At 43.7% G+C, this 12,382-nt stretch overlaps 1 protein-coding gene across 1 annotated transcript in view; it reads left to right on the forward strand.

Moving 5' to 3' along the window:
* The window catches only part of LOC134820027 (E3 ubiquitin-protein ligase HUWE1-like), an 84,795-nt gene that overhangs the window by 12,153 nt on the left and 60,260 nt on the right, over positions 1–12,382 (forward strand). The window contains exons 19-27 of the mRNA XM_063830204.1: positions 1,576–1,667; positions 3,238–3,320; positions 3,621–3,731; positions 4,397–4,527; positions 4,858–4,964; positions 5,075–5,196; positions 6,226–6,340; positions 11,643–11,841; positions 12,004–12,154. Of these exons, the coding sequence (XP_063686274.1) occupies positions 1,576–1,667; positions 3,238–3,320; positions 3,621–3,731; positions 4,397–4,527; positions 4,858–4,964; positions 5,075–5,196; positions 6,226–6,340; positions 11,643–11,841; positions 12,004–12,154 (1,111 nt within the window). The remainder of the gene's footprint in view (positions 1–1,575; positions 1,668–3,237; positions 3,321–3,620; positions 3,732–4,396; positions 4,528–4,857; positions 4,965–5,074; positions 5,197–6,225; positions 6,341–11,642; positions 11,842–12,003; positions 12,155–12,382) is intronic.

The following is a 12,382-nucleotide window of genomic DNA, read 5'->3' on the forward strand; positions in this document are numbered from 1 at the left end:
CTCCGCAATACCTTCCCGCTATGAGACGCCGGAGCAGTGATAGCTTAGGTAAGTTCCACGTCCTGCTGTCTCCACAATACCTTCCCGCTATGAGACGCCGGAGCAGTGATAGCTTAGGTAAGTTCCACGTCCTGCTGTCTCCACAATACTTTCCCGCTATGAGACGCCGGAGCAGTGATAGCTTAGGTAAGTTCCACGTCCTGCTGTCTCCACAATACCTTCCCGCTATGAGACGCCGGAGCAGTGATAGCTTAGGTAAGTTCCACGTCCTGCTGTCTCCGCAATACCTTCCCGCTATGAGACGCCGGAGCAGTGATAGCTTAGGTAAGTTCCACGTCCTGCTGTCTCCACAATACCTTCCCGCTATGAGACGCCGGAGCAGTGATAGCTTAGGTAAGTTCCACGTCCTGCTGTCTCCGCAATACCTTCCCGCTATGAGACGCCGGAGCAGTGATAGCTTAGGTAAGTTCCACGTCCTGCTGTCTCCGCAATACCTTCCCGCTATGAGACGCCGGAGCAGTGATAGCTTAGGTAAGTTCCACGTCCTGCTGTCTCCGCAATACCTTCCCGCTATGAGACGCCGGAGCAGTGATAGCTTAGGTAAGTTCCACGTCCTGCTGTCTCCGCAATACCTTCCCGCTATGAGACGCCGGAGCAGTGATAGCTTAGGTAAGTACCACGTCCTGCTGTCTCCACAATACCTTCCCGCTATGAGACGCCGGAGCAGTGATAGCTTAGGTAAGTTCCACGTCCTGCTGTCTCCGCAATACCTTCCCGCTATGAGACGCCGGAGCAGTGATAGCTTAGGTAAGTTCCACGTCCTGCTGTCTCCGCAATACCTTCCCGCTATGAGACGCCGGAGCAGTGATAGCTTAGGTAAGTTCCACGTCCTGCTGTCTCCACAATACCTTCCCGCTATGAGACGCCGGAGCAGTGATAGCTTAGGTAAGTTCCACGTCCTGCTGTCTCCGCAATACCTTCCCGCTATGAGACGCCGGAGCAGTGATAGCTTAGGTAAGTTCCACGTCCTGCTGTCTCCACAATACCTTCCCGCTATGAGACGCCGGAGCAGTGATAGCTTAGGTAAGTTCCACGTCCTGCTGTCTCCACAATACCTTCCCGCTATGAGACGCCGGAGCAGTGATAGCTTAGGTAAGTTCCACGTCCTTCTGTCTCCACAATACCTTCGCGCTATGAGACGCCGGAGCAGTGATAGCTTAGGTTAGATACTTCTTATTCCTTATTTCCTGTCACATGGTCCAGACATTTTGCGCTCATTGAGCATTGTGCATTTTTTGGTGTAATAGTGGGGGGGGGGCAGGGACAAAAGGATTTCGCGATCATTTTGGTCAAAAATCGCGGTACCGCGAAATTTAACAGGCTATACATTAAACTATACATAAAATTTGTCACGGAGAATGGGAAATTTCGCGATTTCGTACATGCCGCGAAATCCTTTTGTCTCTGGGGGGGGGGGGGGGGGGGGGGCAATAGTCCATTTGGAACTCCATTTTTCTTATCATTTATTAAAAAGACTAAAGTTTCGACCTCTGGTTTTTTTAAAACACTTTTCAGGAGACACGGCTACGAACCTAGGAACAGCTATGGATGAGTTGATGAGGCATCAACCTACACTGAGACACGATGCAATGACTGCAATCATCAAGGTAACATACTCCCTGGAACAATATTATTGAACCATTATCAAACCTTATTGAAATAAACTGTCTTTGGGCACTTTCAGAATAATCAGCAGTTGACAATGATCTCACTGAGTAAGATCAGTGCTACTAAACAGAACGTTATCCCCCCCCCCCCTACTAAACAGTATTAGAAGTATCGGTGGATATAATGCAGATATAGGGTATCCTCAGAAGTATCAGAAGTATATAGGTGTACTTATGCTAAAGCCTTTATTCATTAATTAGAATAAATAATATAAGTCAGGAGGTACTTACTGAGTAATGTCATGCTCATTGCTCAGGGGGGGGGGGGGGGGGGGTAGTTGCTCAGTAAGTCATGCGCGTCTAGACGGTATTTTCTGTAGGTAACGAGTTTAGAAATAAATTCTCCACAAACCAAGAAGTGCCCAACTTCTTTAAAATATTTAAAGACTATATTAACATAATATAATGTGTTTTAAAAGGACGTATTTATGTTTTTGACACATGGCAGCGTTAAGGGGACATACACCAAAACCATTTTTGCCGAGATTCGGGATTTGACTTCATATTATGAAAGTATAGATAAAAATAATAAGGTTTGATGCATTGAACATTTTTTTTGAGATTACGCACTTTCGAAAAAAATGTATTTTCTTTTTGGAAAGTTTTGGAAATTTTGAGAAGTCTGTCACTGTAATACCGATATTTCAGTCATTTTAAACATGTTTTGACTGATTTTTTGACTGAACATTATTGAAAATACGTACAAGAAGCCCTCCAAAGGATTTTATAATTGAAAAATAGATGACGAAGTTACAGACCAAACAAGGTCGAGAGAAGCAAAATTGAAATTTTTGCCTACTATCAGAGTTGTATATTTTACCAATCACCCAGGTCATAAGATATCGCTTCAAAAATTCGATAAGACGAATCTTTTAGTACCAAATAGATAATTTTAGAAGCAAAATTGTTTTAAATAATTTTCTAGCTCGAACACAAGGGTCCCCCCTTGTATAAATTTTGTACAAATTGTACACATTTTTTTACAAATTTAGTGTCTTTAAGTATTATAAATTTGGTACTTATCAAGCTGATTCGTCTTACCAAGCTGATTACGATTCTGTAAAAATCATTTCAAAAAAATGAGTTATAAGCATTTTAAGCCTTAAATCTGCCATTTCTGACCCTTTTTTACGATGAATTTTACTAAGTCCTTTGAGGCCAGATTTCATACCTTAAAATTCAAAATTGAGAGAAATCCTGTTCTAAAAAGTTGGATATGATCATCAGCTACACTCACAAGAATTTGTGAAGCGATATCTTATGACCTGGATCATTTATTGTTTAATTATAAAATCCTTTGGAGGGCTTCTTGTACCGATTGTAAATAATGTTCATTGAAAACATCAGCCAAAAAACATTTAAAATGACTGAAATATCGGTATGTATGTTATTACAGTGACAGACTTCTCAAAATTTCCAAAACTGAACCAACTTAACTTCTAGCAATACCTATATAATATATATATCTTAAAGTTAAGTACCTGTAACTCCTAACACTGAATCTCTGCAGCTGCTAAAGGAGGTGTGTATCATGGGGGAAGATGAGAATGTGATCGTGCAGAACATGTCCCTTTCTGGTGAACTTGCAGACAGGTACTGTGATGTACAATGTACTTTAATGTACTATGCACTGTGATGTACAATGTACTTTAATGTACTATACACTGTGATGTACAATGTACTTTAATGTACTATGTACTATGTTGTACTGTGATGTACTTTATGAAAGTTAAAAACGATCTGTTAATGCGAAGTTGAACTAAACAAGAAATTACTTACTTATTGAGCACTGAATTGGTGACAATTTCTTTGCTCAACTGAACGGTAGGTATTCTGTACTATATTCCGTAGTATACTACAACTGTACCATATAACCAGTGTGTATTGTTGCAGGGGTGATGAGAAGGGAGACGGGTCTGATGAGGATGATGAGGTAGTGATGAGGCGGGCTAAAGTATCAGCTGAGAACTCCCCTGCTGAACCCCTAGCTCTCACAGGAACCAGGTTTACAAGTTTTACAGATTTTAAATGAACCGGGAAAAGCGGTTTGGATTATTGTTTAGCTCTCACATTATGACGAGGTGGCGTGCCAGTGTTTTGACGTCATGTCACGTGTTATGACGTCACTTCACGTGTTATGACGTCACTTCACGTGTTATGACGTCACTTCACGTGTTATGACGTCACTTCACGTGTTATGAAGTCACTTCACGTGTTATGACGTCACTTCACGTGTTATGACGTCACTTCACGTGTTATGACGTCACTTCACGTGTTATGACGTCACTTCACGTGTTATGACGTCACTTCACGTGTTATGACGCCATGTCACGTGTTATGACGTCATTTCACGTGTTATGACGTCACTTCACGTGTTATGACGTCATTTCACGTGTTATGACGTCGTTTCACGTGTTATGACGTCACTTCACGTGTTATGACGTCACTTCACGTGTTATGACGTAACTTCACGTGTTATGACGTCACTTCACGTGTTATGACGTAACTTCACGTGTTATGACGTCATGTCTCGTGTAATGACACCATGTCACGTGTTATGACGTCATTTCACGTGTTATGACGTCATTTCACGTGTTATGACGTCATGTCACGTTTTATGACGTCATTTCACGTGTTATGACGTCACTTCACGTGTATCTAACCCCCAGTAGCAGCAGTACGAGCCCCACTAAACAGAGTCTCCCCCTGATGGAGTACGTGTACAATGTAGTCAGGTTTATTGACGCTATTCTCAGTAACAACGCTACTGACGATCACTGCAAGGAGTTTGTTAAACAAGGTCAGTTCCATAAGGAGTACTTAATAAAATTACATCTAAAGTCTTGTATTGGAGTTGGGGGGGGGGGGGGGGGGGGTTACAACTTTGAAGTGACTCAGTACCTATTACATTTCATCGAGAATTGATTAAGATTAAGCAGTGTTACTGATTAGTCTTTTACTCTTTTTATTCTTCTTGGCACGAATTAAATGAGATCGGCGAGATTTCGTTTTCTGGCAACTGCATCATTTCGCCAAAATGTGAAATTAATGACATAAATACAACCCAGCATAATTGCGTGAACAAGCTAATCTTATATAAAATACAAGTAGCTATTGAGGTTTATTTCAGGTGGGTTGGAACCGCTGATAAAGATTCCTTCGCTGCCCAACATTGCCATTCAGTTCGCTTCATCTCGAGCCTGCATGGATGTAGCCATTACTCTTAAAGACATATTGGCAAGTTTAATTTTGTAATAATTTTCATTAACCAATCAGTATTCAGTTTTAGTTATATTAACGTTTTAGTAATATTAATGTGAAAATATTTAACATATTTACCCTGGCAGACGTTATCTCAAGACGGGACAGTGATAGTTCAGTGCTTCAACCAGATAGATCAGCTGATAAAACAACTGGAGCCAATGTACAATCCTACTTCAGAGTCTTATCTTGTCAACGAACTTTCCAGGTATGTTCAATATATAACTACTATACTACTAGATACTACTACTATAACTCCTACTATACTACTATTACTACTACTATAACTCAATATAACTACTATACTACTAGATACTACTACTATAACTCAATATAACTACTATACTACTAGATACTACTACTATAACTCAATATAACTACTATACTACTAGATACTACTACTATAACTCAATATAACTACTATACTACTAGATACTACTACTATAACTCAATATAACTACTATACTACTAGATACTACTACTATAACTCAATACAACTACTATACTACTAGATACTACTACTATAACTCAATATAACTACTGAATACGCAGTTGTTATTGTAAGGGAAGGCATTTCACGTTCTTCATTCAGTTGTAACGGAGGGGGGAGGGGGGGGGGGGGGGCAATTGTAACATTCAGCTCCAAAAAATATTGTCAAAAGAATTGCAAATATGCGAAATATTATGTACTACTATATACGCCCTTTCAAAGTTTTAATGAACAATTTGATTGGTACCCATTTTACAATGGTGGTGGACTGAAATGTTTTCCAGAAAGTATTACTGTGTTACTGGCACATCACACGTTGACGACCAACAAAACTTTTACCTCAAAACGAAATATAATGACTATCTTCGAGCTATTTAGGTTTTACAATGCCAAGCACCACCGCGGAATTTCAGTTCCATTTACCTCATGAAATACATAACTGTGCGCATTCTTTTAGACCCTGTCTTAAAGTCTCATTGTTGTAAATTTATGTAAAGAGATAATATATTTATTTAAATTTTCCAATAGTGTTATTATGTTTGTACATGCTTGTATATTTCTTAACTAATTTAATTAAAGACTTTAGGGCCTCCGGGTACTGGGTAGTGAAAGGAAAAGTCTTAAAAAAGAAAAACAGTCGTTATTGCGGCTATTCGAAAATTAAGACTTTTCAATTAATAGTCGAATAGTACATCTATCATTAAATCAATAAATAAGTTACCTAATTAATCAATAACTTTCCCTCAGGTCCGCTACTCCGACTCAGCCTTACAACTCTGCTAAAAGTACGCCCCTCCTCCACACAATCACCGCCCTGGAGAGCTACACCACCTTGCTTATCAGCCTCTGTAAAGTCGGCCAGGTAGGTAACAGTAGGTAACACTACACCACCTTGCTTATCAGCCTCTGTAAAGTCGGCCAGGTAGGTAACAGTAGGTAACACTACACACGGGTAGGTAACAGTAGGTAACACTACACACGGGTAGGTAACAGTAGGTAACACTACACACGGGTAGGTAACAGTAGGTAACACTACACCACCTTGCTTATCAGCCTCTGTAAAGTCGGCCAGGTAGGTAACAGTAGGTAACACTACACCACCTTGCTTATCAGCCTCTGTAAAGTCGGCCAGGTAGGTAACAGTAGGTAACACTACACCACCTTGCTTATCAGCCTCTGTAAAGTCGGCCAGGTAGGTAACAGTAGGTAACACTACACCACCTTGCTTATCAGCCTCTGTAAAGTCGGCCAGGTAGGTAACAGTAGGTAACACTACACCACCTTGCTTATCAGCCTCTGTAAAGTCGGCCAGGTAGGTAACAGTAGGTAACACTACACCACCTTGCTTATCAGCCTCTGTAAAGTCGGCCAGGTAGGTAACAGTAGGTAACACTACACCACCTTGCTTATCAGCCTCTGTAAAGTCGGCCAGGTAGGTAACAGTAGGTAACACTACACCACCTTGTTTATCAGCCTCTGTAAAGTCGGCCAGGTAGGTAACAGTAGGTAACACTACACCACCTTGCTTATCAGCCTCTGTAAAGTCGGGCCAGGTAGGTAACAGTAGGTAACACTACACCACCTTGCTTATCAGCCTCTGTCGGCCAGGTAGGTAACAGTAGGTAACACTACACACGGGTAGGTAACAGTAGGTAACACTACACCACCTTGCTTATCAGCCTCTGTAAAGTCGGCCAGGTAGGTAACAGTAGGTAACACTACACCACCTTGCTTATCAGCCTCTGTAAAGTCGGCCAGATAGGTAACAGTAGGTAACACTACACCACCTTGCTTATCAGCCTCTGTAAAGTCGGCCAGGTAGGTAACAGTAGGTAACACTACACCACCTTGCTTATCAGCCTCTGTAAAGTCGGCCAGGTAGGTAACAGTAGGTAACACTACACCACCTTGCTTATCAGCCTCTGTAAAGTCGGCCAGGTAGGTAACAGTAGGTAACACTACACCACCTTGCTTATCAGCCTCTGTAAAGTCGGCCAGGTAGGTAACAGTAGGTAACACTACACCACCTTGCTTATCAGCCTCTGTAAAGTCGGCCAGGTAGGTAACAGTAGGTAACACTACACCACCTTGCTTATCAGCCTCTGTAAAGTCGGCCAGGTAGGTAACAGTAGGTAACACTACACCACCTTGCTTATCAGCCTCTGTAAAGTCGGCCAGGTAGGTAACAGTAGGTAACACTACACCACCTTGCTTATCAGCCTCTGTAAAGTCGGCCAGGTAGGTAACAGTAGGTAACACTACACCACCTTGCTTATCAGCCTCTGTAAAGTCGGCCAGGTAGGTAACAGTAGGTAACACTACACCACCTTGCTTATCAGCCTCTGTAAAGTCGGCCAGGTAGGTAACAGTAGGTAACACTACACCACCTTGCTTATCAGCCTCTGTAAAGTCGGCCAGGTAGGTAACAGTAGGTAACACTACACCACCTTGCTTATCAGCCTCTGTAAAGTCGGCCAGGTAGGTAACAGTAGGTAACACTACACCACCTTGCTTATCAGCCTCTGTAAAGTCGGCCAGGTAGGTAACAGTAGGTAACACTACACCACCTTGCTTATCAGCCTCTGTAAAGTCAGCCAGGTAGGTAACAGTAGGTAACACTACACCACCTTGCTTATCAGCCTCTGTAAAGTCGGCCAGGTAGGTAACAGTAGGTAACACTACACCACCTTGCTTATCAGCCTCTGTAAAGTCGGCCAGGTAGGTAACAGTAGGTAACACTACACCACCTTGCTTATCAGCCTCTGTAAAGTCGGCCAGGTAGGTAACAGTAGGTAACACTACACCACCTTGCTTATCAGCCTCTGTAAAGTCGGCCAGGTAGGTAACAGTAGGTAACACTACACCACCCTGCTTATCAGCCTCTGTAAAGTCGGCCAGGTAGGTAACAGTAGGTAACACTACACCACCTTGCTTATCAGCCTCTGTAAAGTCGGCCAGGTAGGTAACAGTAGGTAACACTACACCACCTTGCTTATCAGCCTCTGTAAAGTCGGCCAGGTAGGTAACAGTAGGTAACACTACACCACCTTGCTTATCAGCCTCTGTAAAGTCGGGCCAGGTAGGTAACAGTAGGTAACACTACACCACCTTGCTTATCAGCCTCTGTCGGCCAGGTAGGTAACAGTAGGTAACACTACACCACCTTGCTTATCAGCCTCTGTAAAGTCGGCCAGGTAGGTAACAGTAGGTAACACTACACACGGGTAGGTAACAGTAGGTAACACTACACCACCTTGCTTATCAGCCTCTGTAAAGTCGGCCAGATAGGTAACAGTAGGTAACACTACACCACCTTGCTTATCAGCCTCTGTAAAGTCGGCCAGGTAGGTAACAGTAGGTAACACTACACCACCTTGCTTATCAGCCTCTGTAAAGTCGGCCAGGTAGGTAACAGTAGGTAACACTACACCACCTTGCTTATCAGCCTCTGTAAAGTCGGCCAGGTAGGTAACAGTAGGTAACACTACACCACCTTGCTTATCAGCCTCTGTAAAGTCGGCCAGGTAGGTAACAGTAGGTAACACTACACCACCTTGCTTATCAGCCTCTGTAAAGTCGGGCCAGGTAGGTAACAGTAGGTAACACTACACCACCTTGCTTATCAGCCTCTGTCGGCCAGGTAGGTAACAGTAGGTAACACTACACCACCTTGCTTATCAGCCTCTGTAAAGTCGGCCAGGTAGGTAACAGTAGGTAACACTACACACGGGTAGGTAACAGTAGGTAACACTACACCACCTTGCTTATCAGCCTCTGTAAAGTCGGCCAGATAGGTAACAGTAGGTAACACTACACCACCTTGCTTATCAGCCTCTGTAAAGTCGGCCAGGTAGGTAACAGTAGGTAACACTACACCACCTTGCTTATCAGCCTCTGTAAAGTCGGCCAGGTAGGTAACAGTAGGTAACACTACACCACCTTGCTTATCAGCCTCTGTAAAGTCGGGCCAGGTAGGTAACAGTAGGTAACACTACACCACCTTGCTTATCAGCCTCTGTCGGCCAGGTAGGTAACAGTAGGTAACACTACACCACCTTGCTTATCAGCCTCTGTAAAGTCGGCCAGGTAGGTAACAGTAGGTAACACTACACCACCTTGCTTATCAGCCTCTGTAAAGTCGGCCAGGTAGGTAACAGTAGGTAACACTACACCACCTTGCTTATCAGCCTCTGTAAAGTCGGCCAGGTAGGTAACAGTAGGTAACACTACACCACCTTGCTTATCAGCCTCTGTAAAGTCGGCCAGGTAGGTAACAGTAGGTAACACTACACCACCTTGCTTATCAGCCTCTGTAAAGTCGGCCAGGTAGGTAACAGTAGGTAACACTACACCACCTTGCTTATCAGCCTCTGTAAAGTCGGGCCAGGTAGGTAACAGTAGGTAACACTACACCACCTTGCTTATCAGCCTCTGTCGGCCAGGTAGGTAACAGTAGGTAACACTACACACGGGTAGGTAACAGTAGGTAACACTACACACGGGTAGGTAACAGTAGGTAACACTACACCACCTTGCTTATCAGCCTCTGTAAAGTCGGCCAGATAGGTAACAGTAGGTAACACTACACCACCTTGCTTATCAGCCTCTGTAAAGTCGGCCAGGTAGGTAACAGTAGGTAACACTACACCACCCTGCTTATCAGCCTCTGTAAAGTCGGCCAGGTAGGTAACAGTAGGTAACACTACACCACCTTGCTTATCAGCCTCTGTAAAGTCGGCCAGGTAGGTAACAGTAGGTAACACTACACCACCTTGCTTATCAGCCTCTGTAAAGTCGGCCAGGTAGGTAACAGTAGGTAACACTACACCACCTTGCTTATCAGCCTCTGTAAAGTCGGCCAGGTAGGTAACAGTAGGTAACACTACACCACCTTGCTTATCAGCCTCTGTAAAGTCGGCCAGGTAGGTAACAGTAGGTAACACTACACCACCTTGCTTATCAGCCTCTGTAAAGTCGGCCAGGTAGGTAACAGTAGGTAACACTACACCACCTTGCTTATCAGCCTCTGTAAAGTCGGCCAGGTAGGTAACAGTAGGTAACACTACACCACCTTGCTTATCAGCCTCTGTAAAGTCGGCCAGGTAGGTAACAGTAGGTAACACTACACCACCTTGCTTATCAGCCTCTGTAAAGTCGGCCAGGTAGGTAACAGTAGGTAACACTACACCACCTTGCTTATCAGCCTCTGTAAAGTCGGCCAGGTAGGTAACAGTAGGTAACACTACACCACCTTGCTTATCAGCCTCTGTAAAGTCGGCCAGGTAGGTAACAGTAGGTAACACTACACCACCTTGCTTATCAGCCTCTGTAAAGTCGGCCAGGTAGGTAACAGTAGGTAACACTACACCACCTTGCTTATCAGCCTCTGTAAAGTCGGGCCAGGTAGGTAACAGTAGGTAACACTACACCACCTTGCTTATCAGCCTCTGTAAAGTCGGCCAGGTAGGTAACAGTAGGTAACACTACACCACCTTGCTTATCAGCCTCTGTAAAGTCGGCCAGGTAGGTAACAGTAGGTAACACTACACCACCTTGCTTATCAGCCTCTGTAAAGTCGGCCAGGTAGGTAACAGTAGGTAACACTACACCACCTTGCTTATCAGCCTCTGTAAAGTCGGCCAGATAGGTAACAGTAGGTAACACTACACCACCTTGCTTATCAGCCTCTGTAAAGTCGGCCAGGTAGGTAACAGTAGGTAACACTACATGACACCACCTTGCTTATCAGCCTCTGTCGGCCAGGTAGGTAACAGTAGGTAACACTACACACGGGGGCCAGGTAGGTGACAGTAGGTAACACTACACAAGGGGGCCAGGTAGGTAACAGTAGGTAACACTACACACGGGGGCCAGGTAGGTGACAGTAGGTAACACTACACACGGGGGCCAGGTAGGTAACAGTAGGTAACACTACACACGGGGGCCAGGTAGGTGACAGTAGGTAACACTACACAGTAGGTAACACTACACACGGGGGGTAGTGTCTGATCGTGTCGCTTATTCTGTGTGGAATAAGCTGGCTGCCTGGCTGTCAGCTTCTATTTGTGTAATCATACTGATCTTGCAGTAGGACAGTTTTTAAAACATGAAAAATAAAATTATGTGGGGCAGTTTGTAAAACCTCACCTCAGCGCAATTTCCAGGTCGACATGAGGACAGTTTGTATCGCAAAGTGGGGCAGCGACCAAGGACTAGCTATTATAAACAAGTTGTCCCACTTATACTCGGCTATAGTGTGGGAGAATGACCTTCTGGGTCTGCTGAGTCCTCCTTATAATCACACCCAGGGCAGGGGTGATTTGGAGAAACTTATTGAGGTTATCGGGCCAAATCCTGTTATTAGTAAGTCAGCTTTCCCCACTTCTCAACAGATTGTTTATTGCTTTTAGGTTTTTGTTACCGAATCACGACATGACATTTTAAAGTTTGGATTTTATCAGCGTTGATTCTGTTAAATAGTTAAAAGTTACCATGTGCATTGTGCAGTTATACACACTTCCCCAGAACTGAAGGGGAAAGAACGGAAGGACAAGTCTCCGCCTCATATTCGACTGATAAAACCGCTGTGGCAATCAGTAGACAGGTTGAGAAAGCACCTGGCTGCCTTTCTAACTGTCCTGTGTAAACTGAGTTGTGGCCACACTCGTGTTAGACGGTAAGTTACTACTCGTGTTAGACGGTAAGTTACTACTATATATACTATACTACTAGATACTACTACTCGTGTTAGACGGTACGTTACTACTATATATATATACTAGATACTACTACTCGTGTTAGACGGTAAGTTTAAACTACTATAACTCAATATAACTACTATACTACTAGATACTACTACTCGTGTTAGACGGTAAGTTTAAACTACTATAACTCAATATAACTA

This window comes from Bolinopsis microptera, chromosome 8 (assembly GCF_026151205.1).
Source record: "Bolinopsis microptera isolate Bmic1 chromosome 8, MBARI_Bmic_1.0, whole genome shotgun sequence".
Lineage (NCBI taxonomy): Eukaryota > Metazoa > Ctenophora > Tentaculata > Lobata > Bolinopsidae > Bolinopsis > Bolinopsis microptera.